Source organism: Nerophis ophidion, linkage group LG09 (assembly GCF_033978795.1).
Source record: "Nerophis ophidion isolate RoL-2023_Sa linkage group LG09, RoL_Noph_v1.0, whole genome shotgun sequence".
NCBI lineage: Eukaryota > Metazoa > Chordata > Actinopteri > Syngnathiformes > Syngnathidae > Nerophis > Nerophis ophidion.
In genome coordinates this window covers 8,319,676-8,340,413 of record NC_084619.1, presented here as the reverse complement: position 1 = coordinate 8,340,413, position 20,738 = coordinate 8,319,676, and the positions used below count along the sequence as shown (strand labels likewise).

Sequence of the window (20,738 nt, the reverse complement as noted above, 5' to 3'; positions counted from 1 at the left end):
CTTGTCCTGTGCCAGATGGTCTCGTCTTACGTGCCTTTCTAGCGTCTATGCCCATGTCCATGATTATCTCCTTGTCTTGCCCTTCTTTTTTCCTGGTTTTCTTTTTTGGATCAAGCAGTCTTATTGCTGTAATTTTGAGTTTACCTTTTTCCTCCTTCGAGCGCCCTTTGTTATCCTCCGTCTACCTAATTGGTGAGTTTTTGTGTTTTCCAAATTTCGTGTTATTAGCCTCATTGATTGAGTGATTTTTTTTTTTTTATTCCTATTTAGATCCTTTTTGTTTTTTCCTCCTGTTGGAGCGCTTTTGTTTATTTCTTACATTTATTATACTTTTGTTAATTTTTTCTTAGATTACACCCATCCATCCATCCATTTTCTACCGCTTATTCCCTTTTGGGGTCACGAGGGGCGCTGGCGCCTATCTCAGCTACAATCGGGCGGAAGGCGGGGTACACCCTGGACAAGTCGCCACCTCATCGCAGTCTCAGATTACATATTCCTCGTATTTTTTGGAGTGATTTTGAATTACATTTTTCTCGGAATTATTTTCTGCGTATTTTGATTATTCTTGCAAAATACTTTTTGCTCTGGAGGTTAAAAGTATTTTCAAAATAAAAGCTTTATTTTTTGAACTTCCTCTCTGCATCTGGGTCCTCTCCTTATTCCGAGTCGTAACAGAATGCAGGTGATATATGCTCTGGCCAACTCAACCAACGCACGGAGGGGTGTGGTGTGTGTGTGGGGGGGGGCGGGGGGGTGTATAATGTAGCCCGGAAGAGTTAGGGATACATGGGATTCTGGGTATTTTTTCTGTGTGTTTATGTTGTGTTATTGTCCAGGGTGTACCCCGCCTTCCGCCCGATTGTAGCTGAGATAGGCGCCAGCACCCCCCGCGACCCCAAAAGGGAATAAGCTGTAGAAAATGGATGGATGGATAGCTCAGATGTTCTCCTGAAATGTATTTGTCATTCTTGTTTGGTGTGGCCACCCCCGAATATGACTTTGACATCCCTGCTGTAAGGTTAATAACCTAAAATAAGTAAATAGCTCCTAGAACTAGGGACACAATTTAAAATCTAGACACGTGGCAAATAATTTGCAGAGTAGGTCGACAATTCCGACTCTTCCATTCCACGTTGGCGCTGTCACAAGGGCAACGTTGCCGAGTTCTGTGTAAAAGGCAACTTATTTTCAGGATTTGTGTGAAAGGGGCTATAATCGTATAAGCTATATTAATGTTTCGCTGGTGTTTTATTGCTTGTATTGGAGACTGTAGTTCAGTTTCCCAGTGCAAGGCTGATTATTCCAATACTGTGCTATTTACCACCTTTTTAGTTCCTTTTTCCAATCTGCAATCACAGAAGGTGCTAAGGGAGGCGCATCTGGAACAGTCGGGACCTGAGTACACTGGTAGCTACAGCACATGGTAAAGGCTCCGTCTCCTGCAGGGAGGTGTGGGACATCCAGGGAGTCGTTACGATGAGATGGAAGTGAAGAGGTGTGTCATTACTGCGCTAGCTTGTCGCCGGTGGGTGCTCAACTCCTTCCTCCAAACTCTTCTCTCCATCCCGACTCCATTTTCTCCTTTTGTTACCTAGAAACAAAAAGAACATGTTGGCATCTATAGAGCCAAAAAAACCATCAGTGGTCACTGCATATGTCTTATACAGTGGGGCAAAAAAGTATTTAATCAGCCACCGATTGTCCAAGTTCTCCCACTTAAAAAGATGACCGAGGTCTGTAATTTTCATCATAGGTACACTTCAACTGTGAGAGACAGAATGTGAAAAAAAAATCCAGGAATTCACATTGTGGGAATTTTAAAGAATTTATTAGTAAATTATGGTGGAAAATAAGTATTTGGTCAACCATTCAAAGCTCTCACTGATGGAAGGAGGTTTTGGCTCAAAATCTCACGATACATGGCCCCATTCATTCTTTCCTTAACACGGATCAATCGTCCTGTCCCCTTAGCAGAAAAACAGCCCCAAAGCATGATGTTTCCACCCCCATGCTTCACAGTAGGTATGGTGTTCTTGGGATGCAACTCAGTATTCTTCTTCCTCCAAACACGACGAGTTGAGTTTATACCAAAATGGATACATGGATGATACAGCAGAGGATTGGGAGAATGTCATGTGGTCAGATGAAACCAAAATAGAACTTTTTGGTATAAACTCAACTCGTCGTGTTTGGAGGAAGAAGAATACTGAGTTGCATCCCAAGAACACCATACCTACTGTGAAGCATGAGGGTGGAAACATCATGCTTTGGGGCTGTTTTTCTGCTAAGGGGACAGGACGATTGATCCGTGTTAAGGAAAGAATAAATGGGGCCATGTATCGTGAGATTTTGAGCCAAAACCTCCTTCCATCAGTGAGAGCTTTGAATGGTTGACCAAATATTTGTTTTCCACCATCATTTACAGATCAATACAAACATTGACAAAAACAATACCAGGTATAGTATCAGTGTATAGTCGATACCACAGTGGTTACATCGATAATCTGTATTATTAACTTTAAAGGCCTACTGAAATGAGATTTTCTTATTCAAACGGGGATAGCAGGTCCATTCTATGTGTCATACTTGATCATTTCGCGATATTGCCATATTTTTGCTGAAAGGATTTAGTAGAGAACATCCACGATAAAAGTTCGCAACTTTTGGTCGCTAATAAAAAAGCCTTGCCTTAACCGGAAGTAGCAGACGATATGCGCGTGACATCACATCCACACATTGTTTACAATCATGGCCACCAGCAGCGAGAGCGATTCGGAAAGAGAAAGCGACGATTTCCCCATTAATTTGAGCGAGGATGAAAGATTTGTGGATGAGGAAAGTGAGAGTGAAGGACTAGAAAGAAAAAAAAATAGACGGCAGAGCGATTCAGATATTAGACAAATTTACTAGGATAATTCTGAAAAATCCCTTCTCTGCTTATTGTGTTACTAGTGTTTTAGTGAGATTATATGGTGGTACCTGTACAACCTGAAGGTCGGAGGGTTGTGGCCACGGGTGTGGTGACCGCCAGTGTCTCCAAGGGAAGCCACGTTTCTTGACGAGGCGAAGGCAGCAGATGCTTCCTCCACGTTGGAAGCATGTGATGGCCGGGGGCGACAGGTGGGAGGACGCAAGAGAGTCCGCAGCTGCCTCTTTGACAGGTGCAGATGGAACGACGCAAGCTCTCCTCTCATGTCTACGGTAAGAGCCGACTTTTTACCACCATTTTCTCACCGAAACATGCCGGTTGACATGTGGAAGGGAACCATGTTCGCTTGACCGCTCTGTTCCATAGTAAAGCTTCACCGTCATCTTTCGGGAATGTAAACAAGGAAACACCGGCTGTTTTTGTGTTGCTAAAGGCGGCCGCAATACACCGCTTCCCACCTACATCTTTCTTCTTTGACGTCTCCATTATTCATTGAACAAATTGCAAAAGATTCAGCAACACAGATGTCCATAATACTGTGGAATTATGCGATGAAAAGAGACGACTTATAGCTGTGAATGGTGCTGGACCAAAATGTCCTCATTATACCGCGACGTTTTAGCATGATACCTCCGCGTGAAATTTAAAATTGCAATTTAGTAAACTAAAAAGGCCGTATTGGCATGTGTTGCAACGTTAATATTTCATCATTGATATATAAACTATCAGACTGCGTGGTCGGTAGTAGTGGGTTTCAGTAGGCCTTTAAGGACTGTGAGGACAAAAGTTTTTAATTCAGAGTCAGTGGTAGGAAAATATTTGATCCTGTGTTTTTGTCTGATTATAAATGTAAACATTGAATCATATTTTAAAAATGTAAAGTATTGGTAACATTTAAAACCAGAAAACAACAACTGATGCTCCAAATAAACGAGTGATGAAGTGGTATTAGTGTCTGAGCGGGTTGCCATGAACCCAACACCTGTTGCTAAGATACCGCACTCACCGGGTGCCACTGCCGACCCGAATATTTAGGCGCCGCGCGACAACTTGTGTGGGAGCGATGACGCGGCTGATGACACACACTCACTCAGTTTACGCAAAAGCTTCTTTCCGATGTTTTCCTCCGAGCTGGAGAGCGAGCGAGAGCTGATGTAAGGAGAGGTGGATGGCTGAGTGTCCGTAGGCACGTCTGAGAGGGGGAGAAATAAAGTGAAAAACAAGTTCAGTATTTTAAAGGCCTACTGAAATGAGATTTTCTTATTTAAACGGGGATAGCAGGTCCATTCTATGTGTCATACTTGATCATTTCGCGATATTGCCATATTTTTGCTGAAATGATTTAGTAGAGAACATCGACGATAAAGTTCGCAACTTTTGGTCGCTAATAAAAAAAGCCTTGCCTGTACCGGAAGTAGCAGACGATGTTCGCGTGACGTCACGGGTTGTGGAGCTTCTCACATCCTCACATTTTTTATAATCATAGCCACCAGCAGCTAGAGCGATTCGGACCGAGAAAGCGACGATTTCCCCATTAAAGGCCTACTGAAAGCCACTACTACCCACCACGCAGTCTGATAGTTTATATATCAATGATGAAATATTAACGTTGCAACACATGCCAATACGGCCCTTTTTAGTTTACTAAATTACAATTTTAAATTTCCCGGGAGTTTCGTCTTCGAAACGTCGTGTAATGATGACGTGTACGCAAGACGTCACGGGTTTTTAGGAAGTATGAGCGCTGCACACACACACAGCTAAAAGTCGTCTGCTTTAACGGCATAATTACACAGTATTTTGGAGAACTGTGTTGCTGAATCTTTTGCAATTTGTTCAATTAATATTTGAGAAGTCACAAGCTTTAGCCTTTAGCCGCACAAACACACGGGGATTCCTTGTTTAAAATTCCTGGAGGTGAAACTTTACTATGGATCAGAGCGCGGTCAAGCAGACTTGGATCCAGACCGAATGTCAACCAGCAGGTTTCGGTGAGAAAATTGTGGTTAAAAAGTCAGTTCTTACCGGAGAAAAGCTGAGCTTGCCCCGTCCATGAAGCTGCTGTCGACTCCCCTGAGACATTGCGTGTCAAGGCAGCTGTGGAGACACCCCTCCGACTATCAGGTACTATTATACTCACTAAAACACTAGCAACACAATAGAAAGATAAGGGATTTCCCAGAATGATCCTAGTAAATGTGTCTTAAAAACAATCCCAATGCAATCGCGTTTTTTTTTAACTAGATTTTTTTTTTTTTTCTAGTCCGTTGCTATCAATATCCTAAAACACAAATCTTTCATCCTCGTTCAAATTAATGGGAAAATTGTTGTTTTCTTGGTCCGAATAGCACTTTTTGTTGGAGGCTCCCATTATAAACAATGTGAATATTTTAGGAGCCATTACACGTGTGACGTCATCGTCTGCGACTTCCGGTACAGGCAAGGCTTTTCTCTTAGCACCAAAAGTTGCGAACTTTATCGTGGATGTTCTCTACTAAATCCTTTCAGCAAAAATATGGCAATATCGCGAAATGATCAAGTATGACACATAGAATGGACCTGCTGTCCCCGTTTAAATAAGAAAATCTAATTTCAGTAGGCCTTTAATTTGAGCGAGGATGAAAGCTTAGTGGATGAGGAAAGTTAGAGTGAGGCACTTAAAAAAAAAAAAAAGGCGACGGCTCCAGGCGACGGCAGTGTGAGGGTTTCAGATGTAATTAGACATGTTTACTAGGATAATTCTGGAAAATCCCTTATCTGCTTATTGTTTTAATAGTGTTTTAGTGAGATTGTAAAGACATACCTGAAAGTCGGATGGCTGCGGTGAACGCCAGTGTCTCTGGAAGAAGCAGAGGAGCCAAGATCACAGCTGCATTTTTGAGCTGCAGGATGAGGTCGTGTAATAAACTCTAGTCTCCGGTAAGAGCTGACTTAATATCACAATTTTCCCATCCAAAAACTTACTGATTGACGTAGAGAAACATTTTCGCTTGACCGCTCTGTGTTAAAGCTTCACAACAAACAAAGAAACACCGGCTGTGTCTCGGTGCTGAAGGCAGCTGCAATCCACCGCTTTCCACCAACAGCATTCTTATTTATAGTCTCCATTATTAGTTGAACAAATTGCAAAAGATTCAGCAACACAGATGTCTAAATTACTGTGTAATTATGCGATGAAAAGAGACGACTTTTAGCCGTAAGTGGTGCTGGGCTAATATGTCCGCTACAACCGGTGAGGTCACAAACACGCGTCATCATTCCGCGACGTTTTCAACGGGAAACTCCGCAGGAAATTTAAATTGCAATTTAGTAAACTAAAAAGGCCGTATTGGCATGTGTTGCAATGTTAATATTTCATCATTGATATATAAACTATCAGACTGCGTGGTTGGTAGTAGTGGCTTTCAGTAGGCCTTTAAAGAAACTTTTTAGTGTGAAACATCCGCACTGACCTGAATATAAGACAATCCCTCTTTTGCAAATATTTATGATCATTATATCATATTTCTTAGCTGCTATGGATCACATTTCTTCTCAGAAGAGCAGAATAATTCCTCCTGTTTGCGAACTTGCTAACAACCTTTGTTTCAACATTTGGGTCACCAACCCATGACCTAAATATATTAAATGTAACAATTCATTATTAGTTGTATAATGGTTTTACATATTTCAACAGTATGATGTTATCTACTTTTAAAAAAAATACTTTAAAGGCCTACTGAAATGAGATTATCTTATTTAAACGGGGATAGCAGGTCCATTCTATGTGTCATACTTGAGCATTTTGCGATATTGCCATATTTTTGCTGAAAGGATTTAGTAGAGAACATCGACGATAAAGTTTGCAACTTTTGGTCGCTAAGAAAAAAGCCTTGTCTGTACTGGAAAAAACAGACGATGTGTGCGTGGCGTCACGGGTTGTAGGGCTCCTCACATCCTAACATTGTTTACAATCATAGCCAGCAGCAGCGAGAGCGATTCGGACCGAGAAAGCGACAATTTCCCCATTAATTTGAGCGAGGATGAAAGATTTGTGGATGAGGAAATTTAGAGTGAGGGACTAGGGAAAAAAAAAAAAGGCGAGGGCAGTGGGAGCGATTCAGATGTTATTAGACACATTTACTTGGACAATTCTGGAAAATCCCTTATCTGCTTGTGTTTTAGTGAGATTAAATAGTACCTGAAAGTCGTAGGGGTGTGGCCACGGGTATGTTTACGACGGAAGCTCCGCTGATGTCTCCGGTAAGAGGCGACTTATTACCACAATTTTCTCACCGAAAACTGCCGGTTGACATGTAGTCGGGATCCATGTTCGCTTGACCGCTCTGATCCATAGTAAAGCTTCAACTTGGGGAATTTTAAACAAGGAAACACCGGCTGTGTTTTTGTGGCTAAAGGCTAAAAGCTTCCCACCTCCATCTTTCTACTTCGACTTCTCCATTATTAATTGAACAAATTGCAAAAGATTCAGCAACACAGATGTCCAGAATACTGTGTAATTATGCGATTAAAGCAGACTACTTATAGCTTGGATCGGGCTGGAAAACAATGTCCGCTACAACACGAGACGTCAAACGCACGCGTCATCAACACGACACTTTGAGGGAAATTTAAAATTGCAATTTATCAAACTGGCATGTGTTGCAATGTTAGTATTTCATCATTGATATATAAACTATCAGACTGCGTGGTCGGTAGTAGTGGCTTTCAGTAGGCTTTTAGTACAGAAATGACACTGTGCTTGATGAGGTGATAATAATTAGTTCACATGTTGTCTGTTAAAGTGTAATGAGCTGCATTTAGATTCCGTGAAGTGACCAAATCTGACCATTTTCTCCATAATTCTCCGGTCGATCTTCTTGGATGTAGGGAATGTCATCCATGCGAAGGAACACCGTGTCGTTGGGACTCCTCTGGCCGTCTGATTTGCTGCCTGTGGGGAGAATAGGACTATTTAGCAGGTAAATGATGGTAAGTCACTCGGAGTGTATGTGGTTAATGAGACTCCCAGATGAATGAGATCAGTGCCTGGTATTGACAAGCAGGGGAACCATCTGTCTGCGGATGTTTCTTACTCACACACAGCAAGGGGACGTGTTTCCACGCAGCACAGGACAGATGGCTGCTGGGAAATCCTTTAAGCCTCACAAAGCAGAGCAGATTGCTCAATACCTTGTTTTGTTTGCATGGTGAGTCAGGATGGGGAGTTTTGACTTTACCTTGCCTATACTGCAGGTACTGTGAGGGATAATTAAAGAGGGATTTGGGATGCCTTACTACAGTAATATACACCCTCTGGCCATAATATTATGTAGACATGTACAAGCTGTATCAAACATTCCATCATAACAATAATAATGCTCAGTTTTAGTGACATGCAGAGCTTGGCATTCAACCACTAAAAGTAGGGGTTTCTCTTCAGCAATTACATTTAATTTAATACAAGGAATTCAAAGATAGCAACAATAACTGTGTTTTTGCTTTAAAACAATCCCTTTGAATAAATATATCCTACATCAGGGGTAAAATAAGAGCTACTTCTTGGGTACTGATTAATGCAAAGGGCTACCAGTTTGATACACACTTTAAAATATTGCCAGAAATAGCCAATTTGCTCAAATTTACCTTTAACTATGTTATTATTAATAATTAATGACATGCAACTGGAGATAGGTTTATTGGCAACACTAAATTGGCCCTAGTGTGTGAATGTGAGTGTGAATGTTGTCTGTCTATCTGTGTTGGCCCTGCGATGAGGTGGCGACTTGTCCAGGGTGTACCCCGCCTTCCGCCCGATTGTAGCTGAGCTAGGCACCAGCGCCCCCCGCGACCCCAAAAGGGAATAAGCGGTAGAAAATGGATGGATATTTATCATGGGCTTCACGGTGGCAGAGGGGTTAGTGCGTCTGCCTCACAATACGAAGGTCCTGCAGTCCTGGGTTCAAATCCAGGCTCGGGATCTTTCTGTGTGGAGTTTGCATGTTCTCCCCGTGAATGCGTGGGTTCCCTCCGGGTACTCCGGCTTCCTCCCACTTCCAAAGACATGCACCTGGGGATAGGTTGATTGGCAACACTAAATCGGCCCTAGTGTGTGAATGTTGTCTGTCTATCTGTGTTGGCCCTGCGATGAGATGGCGACTTGTCCAGGGTGTACCCCGCCTTCCGCCCGATTGTAGCTGAGATAGGCGCCAGCGCCCCCCGCGACCCCAAAAGGGAATAAACGGTAGAAAATGGATGGATGGATGGATATTTATCATTGTGGAAACACTGATCATCTTAATGATTTCTCACAATAAATTTGTAAAAAACAGATAAATATCAACAACAACAAAAAGGGTATTTCTGTCTGTCATTCCGTCAGACATTTTTTTTCCTTCTACGGAAGGTTTTTTGTAGAGAATAAATGATGAAAACACTTATATTGAACGGTTTAATAGAGGAGAAAACAGGAAAAAAATGAAAATTAAATTTTTGAAACAGTTTTTTTTCCAATTTTGACTCTTTAAAATTCAAAATTCAACCGAAAAAAAAGAAGAGAAAATTTAGCTAATTCGAATCTTACTGAAAAAATTACAAAAATAATTTATGGAACATTATTAGTCATTTTTCCTGATTAAGATTAATTTTAGATGACATGTTTTAAATAGGTTAAAATCCAATCTGCATTTTGTTAGAATATATAACAACTTGGACCAAGCTATATTTCTAACAAAGACAAATCATTATTTCTTCTAGATTTTCCCGAAAATTTATTTTTTTAAAGATTTAAATTAGATTTTCTAGATTTGCCAGAGTATATGTTTTTTTTAATTTTAATCACAACATGTTTGAAGAAATATTTCACAAATATTATTCGTCGAAAGAATAGAAACTAAAATGAAGAATTAAATTAAAATGTATTTATTATTCTTTACAATAAAAAAACATAAATTTACTTGAACATTGATTTAAATTGTCAGGAAAGAAGAGGAAGGAATTTAAAAGGTAAAAAAGTATATGTGTTTAAAAATCCTAAAATCATTTTTAAGGTTGTATTGTTTTCTCTAAAATTGTCTTTCTGAAAGTTATAAGAAGCAAAGTAAAAAAAAATAAATGAATTTATTTAAACAAGTGAAGACCAAGTCTTTAAAATATTTTCTTGGATTTTCAAATTCTATTTGAGTTTTGTCTCTCTTAGAATTAAAAATGTCGAGCAAAGCGAGACCAACTTGCTAGTAAATAAATAAAGTTTAAAAAATAGAGGCAGCTCACTGGTAAGTGCTGCTATTTGAGCTATTTTTAGAACAGGCCAGCGGGCGACTCATCTGGTCCTTACGGGCACCGCGTTGGTGACCCCTGTCCTACATAATGGTGCATTAACCAAAATATAATGTTGGTATTTAGTGGTAATTTAGGGCAGCTGTTGGGATAAACCTTACATTGGGTGATTGCTTAAGTAATGTATTAAATAAATTTTTTGTAAAAAATAAAAAAAACTAATATTTTTTGTAATATAATTTGTATAAATTTATTTATATGTAGTACTAGTCATTTTATTTCAAATCCCAAGTGGATCCACATCACTGAACAAATAACATACAATGATGAAACCCAAATAAAAGATATACAAGCAGAAATAAAATAAATTAAAACTGGTATAAAAAATATATTTTTTTTATTTTTAGGTTTGCAAATACTTTTTTTTCAAGTAATTGCACTGCATTTATTTAATAAAATAATGTAAGGACATTATTTCTGTCAAAGTATTCCATGGCGACAATTTTCTTTACTTTTAAAAATTATCAGGAAGTTATTTTTTGTTGTTTTTATCATGATTTTATTTGTTTATTAAACTGTTTGATTTTATTAACTTTACTGTTAATTTAACACGAATAAATGATGCCTACAAATTTAATATTTTAAATAATTTGTGTTTCTTTCATTCATTTAATAAACTACAATAAAAAATAAACTGTTGAATTATTTCAACATATATTGCATATAAATGTAATATTTTAATAATGTATACTATTTTAATTCAATATCATTTAAAAAATGATACACGGTCAATTGTATTGATACACCTAAAATAAATAATGCCTACAAATATGTATTACAATATAATACATTTTATCTATCAATGTTTATTGTTTTAACTGATTCATTTAACAAAATATAGTTAATAAATAAACCGTTAACTGTAAAAATTAAACTTAAAAAGAATTACAGAATGCTAAATATTTATTACATATTCATTTGATATTTAAAATATTTATATACATTTGTTTTAGATTAATAAAACACAATGTATTTAAAATACACTGTTAATTATGTTACTCAAATTTAAATAAATGCTGCCCACAATATATTTCTAACATATTAGCATGTTATTTAGAAAACTTTTCCTTATTGATCATTCTTTTAATTCATTGAAATATTTATACAAAATTATAAAAAGTAAACAGTAATTTATTAATGTTTGTTTTAATTCATTCATTCAGTAAAATTTAATTACAAAAATACACTTGTGTTAATAAATGCTCGCTACAAACTGATTACTACATATTAGTTTAAAGTTGTTCAAAATATTTTTTTATTAATGTATATTATATTGTTTTATTTAATTAATTTCAAATACACTGGTAATTGAGTTAATACTATATTCATAACATATTAATTTTAATTAATTTTTTAAAGTATATTGTTTTAATTAATTCAATAAAATACTTTTAAAAATGCACTGTCGTGTTGATTTAACTAAAACAAATGCCAACAAGATTTAATATTATTCAAAATTATTTATATTAATGTATTTGGTTTCAAATTATTGAATTAGTTCAATAAAATAAAAACACATACAGTTTCGCCGATCATTTTAAGCATAAATGACCAGGTGAATTAACAGCAACTTACGAACAATCCGATTCCTTTCATTACGATGTGAGGTGTTTCTCAGGCCCGCGTGGGGGTGGAGCTGTGCAAGGCGGGCCAGCCCCAGGCGGGTGTGTGCGTTGGTGAGGGAGAGGGCGATGCTGTGCGAGCGGGCCTCAGGGACGGGTGGCCTCCCTTTCGCGTCTCCATCCACTGGGTCTGGTGTCTGAGGGGAGATGTCCATTCTTGTGGCTGCCAGGGCGTTCTGGTAGTGGGGTCTCAATATCTGAGGGAAAGGGGACCGCTTCAGTACTCCATGTTGCAAAGGTCCGATGCTTCCTGTATGTCACCTTGATAACCTGCAGGTCTGTGAGCTGTCGGACCGAGTAGTCTGGTAGGTAGAACCCTCCTGTTGAGAGCTGACCCACGCTGCCGCCGCTCAGCAGCGACTCTGATTGGTTCAGACCACTGCTGCGAGAACAATACCTCTGACCTGCGAAAAAAATAAAAAGTCCTCTAAGTCATGCAAAACTCCAACATTTAATATGTAAACTCTAAAGCCCAAAAAAAGTCTGCGGGCTATAGAGCGTTTTCCGTTCGGGCTCCAGTACTCTGGAATGCCCTCCCGGTAACAGTTCGAGATGCCACCTCAGTAGAAGCATTTAAGTCTCACCTTAAAACTCATTTGTATACTCTAGCCTTTAAATAGACTCCCTTTTTAGACCAGTTGATCTGCCGTTTCTTTTCTTTTTTTTCTATGTCCCACTCTCCCTTGTGGAGGGGGTCCGGTCCGATCCGGTGGCCATGTCCTGCTTGCCTGTGTATCGGCTGGGGACATCTCTGCGCTGCTGATCCGCCTCCGCTTGGGATGGTTTCCTGCTGGCTCCGCTGTGAACGGGACTCTCGCTGCTGTGTTGGATCCGCTTTGGACTGGACTCTCGCGACTGTGTTGGATCCATTATGGATTGAACTTTCACAGTATCATGTTAGACCCGCTCGACATCCATTGCTTTCCTCCTCTCCAAGGTTCTCATAGTCATCATTGTCACCGACGTCCCACTGGGTCATTTTTGTCACCGATGTCCCACTGGGTGTGAGTTTTCCTTGCCCTTATGTGGGCCTACCGAGGATGTCGTGGTGGTTTGTGCAGCCCTTTGAGACACTAGTGATTTAGGGCTATATAAGTAATCATTGATTGATTGATGATTGATTGAAACCCCACAAGTACTTTTTATCTGACTTTTCACCAGTGTGATGAAGACCATAGAACAGGAAATGGAACTTATTGTGTTGCAGGTACCAGCATCAAACACCTAGTGTGTGTGTGTGTGACAATCATCGGTACTTTAACTTTAAAATGTGCGTATAAAGCCTCCCCATTCATGTCCTTGTACACAATTCATCAAAGGGCGAGTCATTATTTTTATACGGTGGCTAACTTATTTTTACAATTGTATCACAAAAACCACAGCGCATGAACGTATTCCCTCTCTCGCCACTCCTTTTAGAAAGTCTTGCGACATCCATGGACGGCTACTGACGGAGATAGATATCTGCATACATCCATATTTTAGAGTTATTTCTTTGTCTGGTCATATTTTTAAACAGCCAGTGTTTTTCCATTTGTTCTTTTCTGTTTGCCCACAAGTAAACTGTGTGTTAACCTTGAAGCTTTGGAATGTAGGAAGTTGGAGTACTCCCTAAATATCTTTAGTTGAACAAGGAACCTGTATGTCCCATCTGGCGAGGGTGGAGGCTGGTTGCGTATTCAAGAAGTAGTGTCTTCCCGTTTAAATGTTAGATCAATTTGGGCAATGCGATTGAAAGATTGTATTTAGATTGGTCTCCCAAAGCTTTGGAATAAAGTACATTATACCCTACTCATTGTCTGGGATTCATTGAGAATCAGCTTATGTGTCATCGAAATAACTTTTTTAGAGACTAGGAGGTTAAATTCCCAGCAGTAGAACGCCTGGTCCAACGCAACACTACACAAATGTGTCCTGATCCGATTTTAGTCAAGTCATTTACAAAAAGTAAAACATGGTAGGTTACAGGCTACTAGGAGCTAGCAGCTACACATCAGCTAAGCAAACAATGTCAGCTTATGTGTCATCGAAAGAACTTGGGAGAGACCAGCAGGTTAAATTCCCAGCAGAGGAACGCCTGGTCCAACGCAACACTACACAAGTGTGTCCTGATCCGATTTTAGTCGAGTCATTTACAAAAAGTAAAACATGGTAGGTTACAGGCTACTACGAGCTAGCAGCTACACATCAGCTAAGCGAACAATGGCACACAAGCTAGATGGGAACACATGTGTCAATATAAACTAGTGTCAAATAATTGTAGTTGCACATTACTTACAGATACAAAGTCTCCAAGGCAGAAGCGTATTAAAAAGTATCCGGTAACAAACGTGTCCGCATCATTTAACATACTGTGTCATGAGTTTAACTTAATGAAACATTGTGGCCACTATCTTTTGCAAAAAATCCAATTATCACTCCAACCTTAAGACAACAATAGTCCATTCCTGGCGGTTAATAATAAATCGTTGTTGTGTTTTTGTTTTTTATACCTACCATTGTTCTCGGAGTAATCTCCCTTGACCAAGACGTTTCTAACATTCCACACTGCAAAATAATAAAAGTATGTGGGTGTCGAGAGGAGGAGCCGACGGCGGGGAAGGGCACGCTGGAGCCCTGCCCAAGATGGCGGCAAGGAGGCGGAGAATGCGGCTGAGCGGAGACGCGGGGCGTGCCAGGTGCGACGCCGCCGCAATCTAATTCAGGTGCGTGGATCGCGCACCAGCACACAATTGACTTATCTCCTCACACATTGTATTAAAAGTGAGAAGGAGGAGAGATCGAGGCAGAAGGAGTAGGAGGACCCGCAGCAGTACCCGAGGACCGAGAGCGACAGAAAGCGAGCCGAAGACAGCGACGACGCGGCCGGCTGAAAGTGAGCGAGGAGCTAGCAGGAGAGAAGGAGCTGAAAAGCGACCCGACCACAGGCAAGTTTGTGTTATTGAAAGAATAATCGAGTCAAATCTGCTCAAAGCAATGTCCTTCCTGAGTGGTCCATAGAACCCGCACGACGGCAGCAAGTCTGTCACAGCAGGATTTGTGCCAATATCGTGTCGGCGCCATATCGGTATCAGCCGATACTACTTCTTCATTAAGAAAGCGTTTTTTGAAACTAATTTTTTAATACAATACACCAGTGGTCCCCAACTTTTTTGTATCCGGGGGACTGGTCAATGCTTAGTAATTTGGCCTGGGGGGGGGGTCCTATATATTTTTTTTTTTCTTTGTCATGAAAAAGGGAGGTTTTTGTCATGAAAAAGGGAGGTTTTTGTGGTTGGTGCACTAATTGTAAGTGTAAAATTGTGTTTTTTATGTTGATTTAATAAAAAAAAAAAATCCATCCATCCATCCATCCATCCATTTTCTACCGCTTATTCCCTTCCGGGGTCGCGGGGGGCGCTGGCGCCTATCTCAGCTACAATCGGGCGGAAGGCGGGGTACACCCTGGACAAGTCGCCACCTCATCGCAGGGCCAACACAGATAGACAGACAACATTCACACACTAGGGCCAATTTAGTGTTGCCAATCAACCTATCCCCAGGTGCATGTCTTTGGAAGTGGGAGGAAGCCGGAGTACCCGGAGGGAACCCACGCAGTCACGGGGAGAACATGCAAACTCCACACAGAAAGATCCCGAGCCTGGATTTGAACCCAGGACTGCAGGACCTTCGTATTGTGAGGCAGACGCACTAACCCCTCTGCCACCGTGAAGCCCAAAAAATAATAATAATAATTAAAATATATATATATATATATATATATATATATATATATATATATATATATATATATATATATATATATATATATATATATATATATATATATATATATTTTTTTTTTTTTTTTTTTTTTTTTTTTTAAATAAAAATGAAGAAAAAATTCTTCTGCGGCCCGGTACCAATCGGGCCACGGCCCAGTACCGGACCACTGCAATACACCATATATTTGATTGGTAATTATGAGAAAGTTAGCTTGTTTTTACACTTTCATGATAGTTAGGAATGGTCAAATACTACTTGAATGCAGCAGAGTTAGGGTCCATTCTGCTACCCCGAAAAGGACAAGCTGTAAAAAATGGATGGATGGATACCTGAAGCTTTGCCTCTACCATTAAAACCTTTTTTTTTTTTTTACGACGGCAACAGTTTGACTCTGGAACAGATTCTATCCATGACTACTTACTTAAAAATGATATCAAATTCCACACAAATCTTAAGATTGACATCACAACTTGTGATGCAACTTTTCATAGTAGAGATTCTCAACGTAAAACTTTATCGGGTTCTCAATCTGCATTACTTGATTGATTGACAGTCCTACTTTTAGGGAGTAAGTGAAATTAAATGGAGTTTCTGGTATTATTACAGCACTTTAAGCCTACCGCTGAAAAGCAAAATATGAACACGCCATTAAAGACGTGAGAACTTTTCTGCTTGCTCAGCACTCACGTGCAGCGTTAATCCCAGCCAGGTTGAGCTCCTCCGCTGGGAAATTCTCCATCAATCTTCTCTTTTTAATTATGTTCTTCCCACAGCTCCTGTGTGCTCCGCCTTGCTGGGATTAAGACGTGCAGCACAGTGCTGGCCAATTAGTCCCCCTTCGTTATCATTTTGCTCAACATGGCCGTTAGCTTGCAGCGTGCATGTGTTGACATTTGCCACGGGTGTACTTACCGACTGGCAGGGGTGGGATGAGTGCTGGCATGCCGTAGTAGGAAAATGCTCCATTTTCAAAGCGGAGGGCCTCCTTTCCGATTTCTACCTCCACCCGTCCCTGCAACACCAGCATGCATGTTCACTAACTATCAACAACTCATCCACGCATCATTGAATTGAGCAGCCAGGGAATGTTCAGGCTGCATTGTAAATACAGGGTGTGTAATAATTATTGGATTTAGTAGGGTTTTGTAAAAAAAAAAATATCCAAATAGCTTCCCGAAATATCATAAAAGACAAACAAATGACAGGAAAACATTTTGTATAAGTCAACCTTTTAAAATTATTTCTGCCAGAAGTACAAACCCCAATTCCATATGAGTTGGGAAATTGTGTTAGATGTAAATATAAACGGAATACAATGATTTGCAAATCATTTTCAACCCATATTCAGTTGAATATGCTACAAAGACAACATATTTAATGTTCAAACTGATAAACTTTATTTTTGTTGTTGTTGCAAATAATCATTAACTTTAGAATTTGATGCCAGCAACACGTGCCAAAGTAGTTGGGAAAGGGCATGTTCACCACTGTGTTACATCACCTTTTCTTTTAACAACACTCAATAAAGAAGAATACTGAGTTGCATCCCAAGAACACCAAACCTACTGTGAAGCATGGGGGTGGAATACTTTTTTGCCCCACTGTACAAACCCCGTTTCCATATGAGTTGGGAAATTGTGTTGGATGTAAATATAAATGGAATACAATGATTTGCAAATCATTTTCAACCCATATTCAATTTAATGCGCTACAAAACACAAGATATTTGATGTTCAAACTCATAAACTTTTTTTTTTTTTGCAAATAATAATTAACTTAGAAGTGCGTCTGCCTCACAATACGAAGTTCCTGCAGTCCTGGGTTCAAATCCAAGCTCGGGATCTTTCTGTGTGGAGTTTGCATGTTCTCCCCGTGAATGTGTGGGTTCCCTCCGGGTACTCCGGCTTCCTCCCACTTCCAAAGACATGCACCTGGGGATAGGTTGATTGGCAACACTAAATTGGCCCTAGTGTGTGAATGTGAGTGTGAATGTTGTCTGTCTATCTGTGTTGGGCCTGCGATGAGGTGGCGACTTGTCCAGGGTGTACCCCGCCTTCCGCCCGATTGTAGCTGAGATAGGCGCCAGCGCCCCCCGCGACCCCGAACGGGAATAAGCGGCAGAAAATGGATGGATGGAACGAACACGTGACAAATACTGATAAATACTGATAAAGTTGAGGAATGCTCATCAAACACTTATATGGAACATCCCACAGGTGTGCAGGCTAATTGGGAACAGGTGGGTGCCATGATTGGGTATAAAAGCAGCTTCCCAAAAAATGCTCAGTCTTTCACAAGAAAGGATGGGGCGAGGTACACCCCTTTGTCCACAACTGCGTGAGCAAATAGTCAAACAGTTTAAGAACAACGTTTCTCAAAGTGCAATTGCAAAAAAAATAAGGATTTCAACATCTACAGTCCATAATGACATCAAAAGGTTTAGAGAATCTGGAGAAATCACTCCACGTAAGCGGCATGGCCAGAAACCAACGTGACCTTTGACCACTGTATCAAAAACCTGACATCAATCTCTAAAAGGATATCACCACACGGGCTCAGGAGCACTTCAGAAAACCACTGTCACTAAATACAGTTGGTCGCTACATCCGTAAGTGCAAGTTAAAGCTCTACTATGCAAAGCGAAAAGCCATTTATCAACAACATCCAGAAACGCCGCCGGCTTCTCTGGGCCCGAGATCATCTAAGATGGACTGATGCAAAGTGGAAAAGTGTTCTGTGGTCTGACGAATCCACATTTCAAATTGTTTTTGGAAATATTCGACATCAGGTCATCCGCACCAAAGTGGGAAGCGAACCATCCAGATTGTTATCGACGCAAAGTTCAAAAGCCAACATCTGTGATGGTATGGGGGTGTATTAGTGCCCAAGGCATGGGTAACTTACACATCTGTGAAGGCACCATTAATGCTGAAAGGTATATACAGGTTTTGGAACAACATATGCTGCCATTTAAGCGCCGAATTTTCATGGACGCCCCTGCTTATTTCAGCAACACAATGCCAAGCCACATTCAGCACGTGTTACAACAGTGTGGCTTTGTAAAAAAAAGAGTGCGGCTACTTTCCTGGCAGTCCAGACCTGTCTCCCATCGAAAATGTGTGGCGCATTATGAAGCGTAAAATACGACAGCGGAGACCCCGGACTGTTGAACGACTGAAGCTCTACGTAAAACAAGAATGGGAAAGAATTCCACTTTCAAAGCTTCAACAATTAGTTTCCTCAGTTCCCAAACGTTTATTGAGTGTTGTTAAAAGAAAAGGTGATGTAACACAGTGGTGAACATGCCCTTTCCCAACTACTTTGGCACGTGTTGCAGCCATGAAATTCTAAGTTAATTCCATCCATCCATCCATTTTCTACCGCTTATTCCCTTTCGGGGTCGTGGGGGGCGCTGGCGCCTATCTCAGCTACAATCGGGCGGAAGGCGGGGTACACCCTGGACAAGTCGCCACCTCATCGCAGGGCCAACACAGATAGACAGACAACATTCACACTCACATTCACACACTAGGGCCAATTTAGTGTTGCCAATCAACCTATCCCCAGGTGCATGTCTTTGGAAGTGGGAGGAAGCCGGAGTACCCGGAGGGAACCCACGCACTCACGGGAGAACATGCAAACTCCACACAGAAAGATCCTGCAGGACCTTCGTATTGTGAGGCAGACGCACTTCTAAGTTAATTATTATTTGCAAAAAAAAAAAAAGTTTATGAGTTTGAACATCAAATATCTTGTGTTTTGTAGCGCATTAAATTGAATATGGGTTGAAAAGGATTTGCAAATCATTGTATTCCATTTATATTTACATCCAACACAATTTCCCAACTCATATGGAAACGGGGTTTGTACAGTGGGGCAAAAAAGTATTCCCCCCCCATGCTTCACAGTAGGTTTGGTGTTCTTGGGATGCAACTCAGTATTCTTCTTTATTGAGTGTTGTTAAAAGAAAAGGTGATGTAACACAGTGGTGAACATGCCCTTTCCCAACTACTTTGGCACGTGTTGCAGCCATGAAATTCTAAGTTAATTATTATTTGCAAAAAAAAAAGTTTGAACATCAAATACCTTGTCTTTGTAGCATATTCAACTGAATATGGGTTGAAAAGGATTTGCAAATCATTGTATTCCGTTTATATTTACATCTAACACAATTTCCCAACTCATGGAAACAGGGTTTGTATGTATGTGTGTGTGTGTACATATGTATATGTGTGTATATATGTATGTGTATGTATATACAGTATATAGCCGCGACCCCCAAAGGGAATAAGCCGCAGAAAATGGATGGATGGAGATATATATATATATATACATATATATATACATATATATATATATATATATATATATATATATATATATATATATATACATATGTGTGTGTGTGTATATATATATGTATGTATATATTTTTTTATACATACAGTCACCCCTCACCACATCATGCTTCAAATATTGGGTCTTCGCCACATTGCAGATTTTTATCGATTTACATATTTTTTTATATGAAGCATACAGTACTATTTTTTGTAGTATTAGTAATTTCATGGCTAAATACATTAAAAATATGAATGCTACAATTGTATTGGCCACTGGATGAGACCCAACTAGTCAGAGTGGAAATTAATTTTTGGAACCAATTAAATGTAGGAAAAATGTATAACGAATTATATATTTTTAATGTTTTAACCCTTAAAGGCCAGGAAGGTTCACATAACTGCACTTCAAAACAAAACACTATAGTCCAACATCCACATCAAAAGCCGCTCGTCCAATGTAAAATTTGAACATTAATGATTCGGTTTAGCTCGGTTGGTAGAGCGGCCGTGCCAGCAACTTGAGGGTTGCAGGTTCGATTCCCGCTTCTGCCAACCTAGTCACTGCCGTTGTGTCCTTGGGCAAGACACTTTACCCACCTGCTCCCGGTGCCACCCACACTGGTTTGAACGTAACTTAGATATTGGGTTTCACTATGTAAAGCGCTTTGAGTCACTAGAGAAAAAGCGCTATATAAATATAATTCACTTCACATATAGCGCTTTTCTCAAGTGACTCACTTTACATAGTGACACCCAATATCT

The 20,738-nt window shown here is 40.1% G+C and overlaps 1 protein-coding gene across 2 annotated transcripts in view; it reads right to left on the bottom strand.

Annotated features, from left to right (window-relative positions):
• Positions 1-872: 872 nt before the first annotated feature.
• Positions 873-20,738, bottom strand: part of LOC133558971 (metal transporter CNNM1) — a 56,499-nt gene continuing 36,633 nt past the window's right edge. Inside the window, exons 5-10 of one of the 2 annotated variants that reach the window (XM_061910208.1) lie at positions 16,549-16,648; positions 12,133-12,275; positions 11,825-12,068; positions 7,761-7,865; positions 4,023-4,124; positions 873-1,594 (exon numbers count right to left, since the gene is read on the bottom strand). In XM_061910208.1, the coding sequence (XP_061766192.1) occupies positions 1,515-1,594; positions 4,023-4,124; positions 7,761-7,865; positions 11,825-12,068; positions 12,133-12,275; positions 16,549-16,648 (774 nt within the window). In that variant the 3' untranslated portion in view covers positions 873-1,514. The remainder of the gene's footprint in view (positions 1,595-4,022; positions 4,125-7,760; positions 7,866-11,824; positions 12,069-12,132; positions 12,276-16,548; positions 16,649-20,738) is intronic. The other variant, XM_061910209.1, reaches the window with a different exon arrangement.